General features: G+C 37.4%; 2 protein-coding genes across 5 annotated transcripts in view; both read left to right on the top strand.

Moving 5' to 3' along the window:
• Positions 1-7,382, top strand: part of WWC3 (WWC family member 3) — a 103,039-nt gene extending 95,657 nt beyond the window's left edge. For 3 of the 4 annotated variants that reach the window (XM_071563723.1, XM_071563641.1, XM_071563559.1), the window contains exons 19-23: positions 373-537; positions 1,847-1,939; positions 2,982-3,212; positions 3,955-4,082; positions 4,857-7,382. In XM_071563723.1, coding sequence (XP_071419824.1) covers positions 373-537; positions 1,847-1,939; positions 2,982-3,212; positions 3,955-4,082; positions 4,857-4,923 — 684 coding nt within the window. In that variant the 3' untranslated portion in view covers positions 4,924-7,382. The remainder of the gene's footprint in view (positions 1-372; positions 538-1,846; positions 1,940-2,981; positions 3,213-3,954; positions 4,083-4,856) is intronic. The other variant, XM_071563467.1, reaches the window with a different exon arrangement.
• Positions 7,383-10,661: 3,279 nt separating this feature from the next.
• Positions 10,662-12,051, top strand: part of CLCN4 (chloride voltage-gated channel 4) — a 40,957-nt gene continuing 39,567 nt past the window's right edge. The window contains exon 1 of the mRNA XM_071563331.1: positions 10,662-10,748. The gene's annotated coding sequence lies outside the window, so the exon portion shown is untranslated. The remainder of the gene's footprint in view (positions 10,749-12,051) is intronic.

Raw genomic sequence — 12,051 nt, 5'->3', positions numbered from 1 at the left:
AAGGTGACACTCAGTTTTCTTCTGTTGAGGCTGGAGATCAGGTGGTAGCTTGGTTAATACCCAGTTGCCAGTCCTGAATGCAGTCCTTGTGCTCTGCAGCTATGATTCACGTTGTAACTGCATCTCATAATTGTTACTGTTCCAGTGAAGGCTTCTGAAAGGTGACCTTCCAATTTTGAATGACCTAGTTTTAAAACTTAAAAAAAAATAAAAATGAAGCAATTCAACCTCTGTTCTCATTGCTCATTCAAATTTGAATCTTGCTAGCAGAGCAAATTGTTTACTTTTGATATTGTTGAAATGTCTGATTGTTTTGGCTACGAGAGAGAAAATAAGGAAAAAACAAAAGAATGTCCTTCATTGAAATTTTAGGTGGATAAGGAAACTAACACTGAGGATCTGTTTCCTGAAGAAGTTGCTATTCTTCCAAAAGAGAGAACTAGCCGCAGGCCGCGGGGTTCTGCTTTTGTTCGCAGCAGCACTATTGTTCGTTCCCAGACCTTCTCACCTGGAGCTCGAAGTCAATATGTTTGCAGAGTGAGTAAGGTTTAAAAAGGAGGGAGGAGGGGCCTCCTCACAAGTGTATTATACATTTTTCATAATTTCTTTTTAAGACTGTTGCGTTTTTAAGAAACTTACAATACTCTTTAATAGTAATGAATAATCTTTCATTAAATTTAAACATAGCAGTAGGGAAGAGTTTCTCTGAGTCTTTTTTTAAGAGTTTAAACCTCGATGGATTTAATTTGAAATTTAAGACTCTATGACAAATTAGATATTAAGCTCTTTTCCCTGGCAACCTTAGCCTAGATGTTAGGCTAAGGTGATGGGTTTTACAGAAGTTCAGTGCTGTCTAATGAGGTGTATAAACAGTTAGCTTAGAATCCATGTTCAACTTTCAAGTACATAAAAGTTTGGAAGAGGAGACTGAATGCTTAATTTTAGGGTTATTGCGTAAATATTTTTACAACTCTGGTTGCTGTCCTGAATATCAGTCACAGGGTGCCTGTTACAGTGGGTCCTAGAATTCCTGGATGCACTGGTGCAAGTAATTGAGGATCAGCTCACGTTACCTGATTCCTGTGTTCAGTGGTGAAAGGCTTATAATAAGCAGTTGGCTCATGGTATTGTAGATTGATGTGTGGGGTATTGGTTTTGCAACATTGGTGGAATCCACATAGCTTCTTATACTCTTTCATAAGCTTCTGAGAGCTTGTGTTTGCAAATGCAATAATGATTTTTAAAGTTTATGCTTTGTCCTAAAATAAGGATCTTCTGCTTTTTGCTCTCTTACATTGTGTGCAGTGCACTCAAATTCTTCAGTTTGACTTCTGGATTTCGTATCTGTTTATACTATAGAGAATGTGAGTAAAAGACCCTCACACAGCAGATCAAAGATAGTACCAAAAGGAAAAGATGGTTAACACCCTCACTTAGCCTGCATTTCCTTAAAATCAGTTGGGTGGTAAAAGTGAGAGACTATTGTTTGTGCCCATGACAGCAAATGCTGAAGGATGACATATGGTTCCTTCTAAGTCCCCCCTCCCCACTTTTTTATGTTCTACTATCTTAGATATTTAGTAGAATGGATGTTTAGTAGAAATATATGTAAAACTTTGATGGTTTTCAAGTTTTCTTGAATTATTTTAACTATACCCTATGAGCACTGTTATATATACATTTTTATAAATAACTCTGAAAAACAATCAATTTCTTAAAACAAGACGGTTTCAGTGTTTTTTAAAAAGTAGGTCTCAGAAGCAAAAGAAAAAACAAGAAGTAACGTGTTTTTGTAATGAAGATGACCTTGTAAGCAACTTGTATTTTCCCTCTCTTTTCTGCTCAGCTGTATCGCAGTGACAGTGACAGTTCAACCCTGCCAAGGAAGTCCCCTTTTGTCCGCAATACGCTGGAGAGACGCACTCTCCGGTATAAGCAGGTATACCTGGGAAACTGATTTTTACCTTTAACTAAGTTGCTAGAATGCTGGCACTTTTACATTTCAGCTTCAGATGTCTCCAGGTACATTCTGATCCTTTCAGGAAATGTACGAAGCTTTTGCAATGGAATTGGAGGAGGGGTGCATGATTTGGGTTTGTTTTGGGCTTTTTGAGCTAAAAAGTAGACATGGAGAAGTTAAATACAGTTGTGAGCAATTATTAAGGAGGGAAAAAGATGTGGCAGCCAAAAATCAGTTTAATGGGGACTGAATTTGTGTTCATTTAGATGTAAAGTTTGATCAATCTTTACAATCTAGTTTATGGCACAGGGTGCAGGCCCAGAATGTGACAGTAAAACATTCATGTCCCAACCCATGCAGCCTAACAAATGATAGTATTTGAGACCCAAGTATTCAGGAATTCATAGGTTAAGCTCTCCTTTTGCCATTCCTGCCACCCCTCATGCTGTGGATCAGATAGGTGGAGGACAGATAAAGCATTAATGCTGTGTAAGTAAATGACATGAAGTTAATCTGATCAGCAAAAGTTAATGTCTTGATGCAAGTAGGCAGCAGTGCCTCCCATTTTGATTCAGAATGTGCCTTAAACCCTATACTGAATGAAGCCCTTTAGGAGGAATCTTGCTCAGTACAGTATTTTCTGACATCATGACTTCATTATGAGCTTTTCATATTGCATCCCATTTATTATCATCATAACATGGAATTTTAGTCCATAAACTTCAATTAGTTAAGTATGTATAAATCAAAAGGAAACTGGAAAAGGAGATAGTAGGAAAAGTCAAAAGGAGGCTGTAAAAGGGGGTCGTAGAAAGCATTAATTGAAAAAGCTTATATATGGTACAGGAAATCCCTACAGCTAGCTAGCCTTTCACTGGGGAATATAAATAACCTCCAAAACTTCGTGTGAAAAAGACTACGGGTGTGAAGTAAGGACAGAAAATGTATAGTCTGTATAGCTAAAGACCAGTAAACCATGTTGAGAGTTAATGTGCATTTTATTTGAATCCTAATAACTCAGCAGTCCTGCAGATCATCTTTGGCTGAGCTTATGGCAAGGACATCGTTAGACCTGGAGCTGGATCTCCAGGCATCCAGAACTAGACAGAGACAGCTGAATGAGGAGATATGTGTTTTAAGAGAGTTGAGACAGCGTCTGGAAGATGCCCAACTCAGAGGGCAGACAGATCTACCCCACTGGGTCCTTCGAGATGAGCGATTCCGAAACTTGTTGAAGGAAGCAGAAAGGCAGGTATGGTAACATGGCAGAAGCACTCAATGTGTTCAGAAACTTCTGGTTTCAAAATGTCTGGATTGTGACAAGACATCTAAAGAGCTGTTTTGATAGAATTTCAAACAGTGAATGTTTCTTCTATGTTCTTGAAGTTAGCATGATAAAAACTATTGCAATGGTTATTACCAAAGTCTTTATTTGAGGCCAGTTTTTGGAGAATGACATTACTTGCCAGAGGCACTTTTTGTTTGGTTGGATTTTGTTTATTTATTTGTTGTTGTCATTCATTTGTTTTGTTTTAAATATTTGTTATTGGAACTTTAATAATCTTATTCTGATTTTTTAAAGAAATTTTGCTGATTTGACATTATTTTTACAAGTGTTTGAAATGGTCCCTAAACATGTGACTTTTTTTCCTCCTCATGGAGAAAGAAGTTGTAGACAAAGGTGGCAAAACTGCACAGCAAACAGAATTGTTACTAGATTATCAGAGACAAAGACTGAGCCTAAATTTATTGTAAGATTTTGTTTGGTCTACATGCAGTAAATTTCATTATTTTAATGCGTATTTGTCTCAAGAACGTTAAGAAACGAAACAACTCAGTCTTTTGCGTTTATAATTCTTAGATGATCAGTTATTTCAGACAGTGTACCTGTGTGGTTTCACTTTGGTGAGTGGGAAAAAATCCATTATTTTAATGTATTCTTGTATTTTATGTATTTACGTGTCCATTTTTAAGCATTATGTTCTTGTTTGCAGACCAGACAGACCAAATTTGAACATCACCAAGAGCAAGCAGCTGAAAAGATGCTAAAGAAAGCATCAAAAGAAATATACCAGTTGCGTGGGCAAAATCAGAAAGAGCCAATTCAGGTGCATACTTTTAGGTAAGTGATAATGTATCCTGAAATAGCATAGCAACAGTTCATTAGAGAGGGTAAGACTTTTTGAAACATTTAGCTTAAATTCTGTGTGTGTTCTGATAGCCAGTTCCCTTTAAATTCTTTGTACTGCAAAGAGCCAAGTCTGAGGTAAAATTGCAGTATTACAATTCTAATACACATAAAGTTAAAAAATAAAAGGCTTCAAATGCAAACATAGCTTAGGTGATTCTTCCAACTTAGCTTTGTCACTATTAAGTTCAAATGATGTGTCAGTTTTTCCATAGAAACCTGTGGACATAAATAGTCTGTTTAATGTAATACAACTATGTTACTAGTAACACACTCTCCCTAAAAATTACTCAGTAATATTCCACTTTCCTCTCAGAAGTCTTTCCTTTGGACTCTGTTTCCAGAGTTGCCATCTTTTTTTTCTCTCCTTCTTTCTGTAGACATTGTTGCAAAATGTACAAGGGTGAATTTTGCTTTGCAGAATTTGTCCTGTGAAGCCTTTTTACAGTCAGCTATGACTGATGTTCAGTGAGTTGTATAAAGCTTCCACCTAGATTTTAGTAACTGGGTTTAATGGAATGCTGCCAAAAGTATATAGTGAGGTTTAGTAGTTTTTTGAGTTTGTTGTACTCAAATAAACCACCAGTTCAGTATGTAAGTAACAAATACTAACCACTGACCAGAGTAAGAAATCATGTTCTAGCGGGGAGGAGGGGGAATGTCGGCATATATTTGATTTACTTCCTTTTTCTCTTGTTTTGGTCACAGAGAGAAGATAGCTTTTTTTACAAGACCAAGGATTAACATACCTCCTCTGCCAGCTGATGATGTATGACATGTTGCATTGTAAACATGAAGTATTTATCGCTTTGATTTTAATGAAGTTCTTAGATTAGCCAAGTTTCTTTAAAAAAAAATGTGCAAAAGCTAATATACACGTTTTGTAAAAAATAAAAAAAGTTAAAAAAAGTAAACATAAACAAAAACATATATATAAATATATATACATATATATTTTATAATAGCGACTGCAACAAGGCTTGGTTTTTCCTTGTTGTGAAACTGACATCTCTGAAGACAACTTATTTTATAAAAGATCGACTATCCTGTTAAGAGCGTGTACAGTTTTTATGCTGTTTTATTTGACTTAAAGGCTGGAAGACAGAAACAAAGTGAGTTCAGGCAAATTCACTGTAGTGTAATTTATTTATAGTGCCTTTTTTCCTTGAAGGAAAATACCTACTTTAAGATTTATTTTAAGACTGAAATTTTGTTCCTCAGTATTTGTCATACAGTAGAATGGAATCATTGAGCTGGTTTTGTTTCTGATACCTGAAATGAAAATACTATGTTCTACAATTGTCACTTTTTTCAGCTTTATTATCTGTAGCTTATTATGTACATTGTATCCTTTAGCACTGTCTGTGTTATAGCAAAATATTATCACCTGCAATGTGTTTAACACTAATTAGAAGTGATGTTAAACATTGCAGAATTCATTTGCATGTTCTTACTGTGCACTAATAGATTGTTTTCATTTCAGTTGTGTCTAAAGTATCTTTATATTCTTAACTAGATCCTCAGTTTAAACGGGGGAAGGAAAAGGGTGGCAGGTCTTTGTTTTGCTGTTTATTGAAAAGGGAGTTAAAAGAGCAGTGTGAGCCAGCTGTATGGAGAGACTGCTAATGGAATATTGTAGTAATCTCTACAGTTTTAAAGATTCTGATCTGATTCAGGAAAGCACATGTGTTCTGACTTCAGAAAGCAGCTGCTTTAAGTAAGGGTGCTTAAACACAAGCTCATCCTAAAGGATGTGCCTTGCGGTTCTGTGTGCAAGTTCTGTTGAACAGTGACACCTTCCAGGTGGAAGGTGTACAATTCTGGAAGGTACAGCTCACTTGATTGCTAGTTGGATCAGCTAAAATCTGGTTAGAAATAATTTTACTTGTGACCATTCGTTTTAATGAAAGACTGTCACCCTAAATTCCCGAGAATGCCAGTTTTGTGTCCTTGCATCCTGCAAGTATGTAAAAATACTTCTTTACTAAGCTACTATAATAGAGTTTCTCATATTTTTCTAATTTTACATTACCTGCAAAGAGAGGTGTCCAACACAAGACTGACTTTGCAAATTGCTGGAATCTCCTGGAAGGAAGATTATGTTGTTTCTTAATTAACGATCAAATTGGTTCCACATTTTCATGTGTCAGGAAGTCCAAACAACAATGGCCAAAAACTAAACAGACCTATCAGAATATTTTCAAGTATTTTGAAAGTAAGTTTTCTGTGTGAGTTTCAAGAACTTAGAGCCTGTTACTTTGTCAGAGGTGAGGAAAAGCTGAAGTGAAATTGATTTATGTATCCATGCTGAGACAAAAAGTAATAGGAAAAAAGATATGTACCTAAATCTTTAATTAATGAGGTTGATTAACACAGACATCTAATTTCAAGGTAGTATTCCCTGTTTCCTAATATGGCCTATTATCATTACCAGGCATCAAGTGTTGTGATCATATATTTGTGAAATTAAAGTATATTTAGCATTTATTGTGCTATTTATCCTGAAGTCTGTTTTTGCCAGTAAGTTTTGGTGAGTGTATATTGGGTTCCTTGAGCACAACTAGACATATTCAGAAATAGGCAAATAAAAAACAAATCATGTAAGAAATTTGCAGTGTTTGGGTAAAAGTCTAGGGACAGCAAACTTTTCAGTGCTCATTACTTGCAAAGACCAGTTAGTCAGAATTTTGCTTCTCATTTTCAGCTGAGGCCGTCACATAGTAGCATTTATCCAAAGTTACCATGCAGTAATACCAGAAGTACTTGCTGTGTATTAAGAGCAGACACCACCATGCTCCTGTGAGGCTGGTCAGGTGCTGGAAGGGGTTGCCTAGAGGGGCAGAGCACTCTGCCCATAGAGTGGATGGAGACTTGACTGGCTGTAGCTCAGAGCATCCCAGTGGCATTAGGCCTGCTTTGAGCAGGGGTTGGAAGGGACCTTTTTTCTATGGTAAATTGTTCTGACTGTGTAACAGAGGAGCAATGTCTGGTGGCCTCTCTGTCAGGGGGCTCAGTCGGTGTTTTTAAATTGTGACCGCTGTGAGATGTCGTCAGTGTATCTTGTGGGTCTGTGATTCTGACTGCTGTAATGAGTTCTGTCTTGATGTGGTAATGAGTTACAATATTCAGTATTCATCTCTCTTGTTTTTGTCACGGTTCTGTATGATTGTGTCATTTTTGTATTATTTGAAAGTATTTCTTCTACAAAATAAAACAATTTGCCATAAACAGAAATAGAGTTTTGTTATATGTCAAAGACATTTTTTAGTGTTTTATATTTGCTACATTCCTGGTGCTTTCATTGAAAAAAACTGTATTTTGCATAACACTGTCATTTAGGTGAATGTAATGAATTTTCAGAGAAAAGTAAGAGAGGAAATCTGAGAAGTTGAAGATCCTGGAGAGGTTACACTGAAGACCTGAAAGGGATGCAGAGTGTAAGGAATGGTAGGTATGTTCTTTGAAGAGCTTATCACTCATGATAAGCTGACAACTGTTGAATATCCCCAGAATTCTTGGGGAGCTCCACTTAAAACACACTGAACTACCTTTTTTTCATAGGAAAAATTTGTACACTGTAGATTTGTATTGAAAGTAAGTTGACATTATTAGTTCTGTAATGATGACTAATTCCAAGGTGGAAACTACTCAAAAGTGTACCAGATAACTTTTTTAGGCATGGGTTTATTGCTGTTTTCACAAAGGAAATGTTAAACCTACTTAATGACAGAAAAGGCCGTTCCTCAGTTTCCCTCTGCAACCCTAAGCTGCAGGAGCACAAGCAAAATCATAGCACAGACATGTGACTCCTGTCTGTGTCCAGTATTTGCAAGGCGTAAAGGGTATGACAGAGTTTAGGTTATTTTTAAACAGTCTGCTAGAAATAGTCACTTGGAATACCAACCGTCTCTGTCTCACTGCTGACAGGATCAGCAACAAAAGCTATAATGGGTATGTCATTTTGGATTTCCTGTTATGAAAACGAAGTCTTATTTGTATTTCTTGCTGCGGGTGTTGTAAGCACTTTGCAAGACTTAGAGGTAGGTGCAGAATGAGAGTTATTTTTTTTTAAGAATTACATGCACTATGTATTTTGTTTTCTGTGGATGTAAAACTGAAGTTTGGATTTTAGGGGAGATGGCCCTTCACAGCTTGTTTTGACTCCAATCTCATTTATAACTGTAGAGTTGTACGTCTTCGGAAGGAAAAAACATTTTCAGAGAGACTTAAAAAACTGAAGGCTAGCAAAAGCAAGAACAATCTTTTCTAAAACATCACGAGAGTATTTTTCCTGATATTGCGCAACTGACTGAGTATCGTTGGAATAAAATACCAAAGATTAAAGCTGATTTGGGTTTGGAATCTCTAAATGTCCATTAAATTATTTGCTTGCACTTTGGGAAATCTCCGTATTCTTGGATTTAAAAGCTTCTTATGAGCTGATTCTTATGGTTTCTTATGATGTCTAAAAATCTCTGAAATTTGAACTTATGTATCTAGGTTGTAGAATCACATTGTCTATAGAGAATTAGGAATTCTGTCCTTTTATTTTACAGTTTGACCCTCCAACTAAAATTGTACTTTGAGCAGGAGACTTAGGCTGTTCAGCTGTAGTAATAGACAAGGGAAAAGTATTAAATGAATTTAGGGAAGTCTGACAAGGAACAAAAGGTGGACTGAGACCCTTGTGGTCATTTGGTAAGTGCACAAAATTACTGTTCCATGTCTAGGGCACAGTATTTGGGTTAGTGTGGTTCTTTGGCATATAAGTTCTCAGATGGAAATGTTTGACTAAGTAAATGCTGCTTGCTGTTTTCCATATTTCCTTCTCATAAACTGATAAAAGAAAATTGCAGTTCCATTATCAAGAAAATAAATCCAGTGTTCGGTATTTAACTACCCCCACAGAATTCAATTGGCTTATTAATACTGATTTTAATGGGTACAACGAACAGACACTGACAGGAGGATAGAACTTCTATTACTTTTCTGCATTTCACTGATAAGTTATAAAGGCCTGGGGTAGAGGACTGTCATCTGCAGTGCTGTGTGTGAAGAGCATAATCAAATCTCTTCTTTAAAGGCATGCTCCTTGCCCCAGAAAGGTGTGGGAACTTCGGATGAAGCAAGCTAAGTGTTTAAATGTCACAACAAAATCAAGTGTGTGGCTTCTGCATGGGGAGTCCCCATCAGAAATAAAGGAGCACAGGAACTTTATTCAGCTCACATGCAAGAGTTGTAAGGAGCCATGTGGCCATTCTGAAAAAAGGTTTTGTACACCCGGTATCAGCTGGCTTGCTTTGCTGGCTGGGCTGCTTGCATGGCACATCCATAAATTACTTGTCAAATACACCGGAACAAAAAGGTCTTTCAGAGCTGCATTCCATCACCTTTGAAGTGAGTGGGAGTCACATGTGTACCTTCAGTCATCCATGGACCTTCAGTCACCCAGGGATATTTTCATGAGTGCTTGTGCAAGACCCTCCTCTACCTGGCTATTGCATCTGCTTGGAAACACAAAGCACAAGCCTGGATACCCCTAAGGGTAAAACCAGTCTGTGCAATATTCATAGGTGGATGTCCTGAAATAGAACACATAGCACATGTACAAACACGTGCATGGTCTTCACATTGAACGGTTACAACCTCTGTCTTGCAGAATGTAATCCTAGTGGCTTGTGCAAAATTTGTGCAATCAGAACTTTGGAGATTCTTATCTTGTAGCAATCAAATACATTGCTGAGTGTGATAAAATTCTTACACCCCACACTGACACCCCAGAAAATAAGCCCAAAAATACATTTCTGAGATGCAATGCTCTGTTAAATGAAATATGATAGGTAGTTTCTGCTTTTTTAATATAAATATTAGGATATTCTAACAATATTTGGGAAAGCTTAAGCAGTCACTCTGAAAAGTAGGCTGGCATATACGAAAGGATCTTTCAAGCAGTGACAGTTGTATTGAAGAAAAGGCAGAAAGCTGCAAGTGGATGGATAGATGGATGATGGGCAGAATGAAGGTAACAGGGATGAAACCTTTGAGGGAAGTTTACAAAGCATGAATATGATACAGAAGATGGAGGTAAGTCAGCCTGGATAAGCTTGTAATGGAGTGCCAGGAGAAGGAAAAATGCAAGGGATGGTGAAATTGTGGCTTGTCTCATTTCCAAGCTGCTCTGATTACATATTCCATAGAGCAGCAACCTGCATGTTGCTGCAGAGTGAACAGGAATACTTGTTGGCTGACATACTGCATACTTAACGATGCTTTTTCCTTGTGAAAAATGTGAATGTTTATGCTGTTACAAAAAAAAAAAAAAACCACAGAAAAATTAGCTCAGGCTAGGAAGGGGAAAAAAGCAGCATATGTTCTAATGGTGGCTGAATAGGTAGGGCAGGGTAAAGAGGCTTGCAGTTTAATCCTGCAGGATTGCAGGCTGGTCCGTCTTCCCCTGATCAGATATCCTATAGACGGAGGATGCAGTCACATGATTGTTACTGCTTCCTCCCCATGACATCACTGCTGTTGCAGCCATACCACCCAAGAAAGGATGCTATTAAAATCTTTGGGATTGGGCTAAATGATGTTGCATTGCAGGTAAGCAACATAGTTATTTGGAAAAATGATTTTCCAGTTGCTCTCGTGTTGCTGTCCTAGAGCTCCAGCTCTGCCAGGCAGAGTTTCTGCTGGAAAATAAAGCGGCACAGTTTCTCTGAAAGCAGAGGGTTTGCAGGTGCACAGGCTGCCTGCTGGCTCTGTGCTGATCTCCCGGCTGATATCTCCAGTAGAAATGCTGCCAGCTGGAGCTTTATAGCTGAAGAAGGCCCTTTGTTCCCTGTATTTTCCGATGCCTCCTTCGGGTGTCTGCAGAATTCTGTATTTATGTGAGCAGCCATCATTCAGTCGTGCAAAGAGAGAGCAGCAATACTGTTTTGCTTGCCTTCCCTGCTTTTTTTTTTATTTTCCTGGATGCCTAAAGGAAGTTATTGTACAAATAGATGTATCTAAGCTTATAAAGGAATGAGGATTAACTTGCTTGAGGGGTTAAGAGGTGTATTTGGGGAAAGAGGCTTTTCCTTTATTGTTAATTTTTGCTGATGTGGTTTCAAAGTACCTAGTCCAGCAGGTTTCCTGCATAATTTGCTGTAGTGTGAGGTAGGTTTATCCTTGTTGTCCAATATAAACATGAGAAATCCTTTTTCAAAAGGAACACAGGAGATGACAAGCAGATTTTTACTTCTTTGCAAAATGCCAATCATCAAATGGCTGAAAAATCCCTGCTAAACTCTGTTTTTGGAATTTATATTTAAGGAAGCAAAGTCCAGGGTCGTTTTCCTGGTGTGGATGTTTTAATTATGCACTCTGTACAAATACATGAACATATATTTGTGAAGGAAAAAACTGTGACTGTTCAGTGTTTTGTTTTGTGTAAAGCTTTTTAAAAAATATTTAAGGGGTTTAAAATTTTTAAATTTTAAAAAATTTATTCTAATAGAAATATTACAATCTGAGAAGCTAAATTAATTTTTGAGTTTATACTAGTCAGAAAAGAAAATTACATATTTTTTTAACAATTCTGATAAATAATTCTGTGCCTTTGCCAGAGAACAGAGGATGACTCAGCCACAGCTTCATCAGCCAGAGAGTCAGGTGACTGTCTGTAGGAAGTTTTCTTCCAAATCCTGTTCTTTGTTCAAATAAATTTTTCCCACTGTTGGAAATATCTGAAAATTCGGCAGGCCTAGACTCAGTTTGTGCTCTCTCATACATTTAGGGTGGGAGATTTTGGATCTCTCCTGTGCTGGAGTAGGTTGTACATCCTAGTGAGAGATGCATGCTGGTTTCCAGTGATCAGGTATGCAGTAGTGTCAGGATCAGAATATAAGGCAGGCGTAGGGGG

This window comes from Pithys albifrons, chromosome 1, assembly GCF_047495875.1.
Source record: "Pithys albifrons albifrons isolate INPA30051 chromosome 1, PitAlb_v1, whole genome shotgun sequence".
Taxonomy (NCBI): Eukaryota; Metazoa; Chordata; class Aves; order Passeriformes; family Thamnophilidae; genus Pithys; species Pithys albifrons.
Note: the sequence above shows the minus strand (reverse complement) of the source record. Positions and strands in the feature narration are given on the sequence as shown.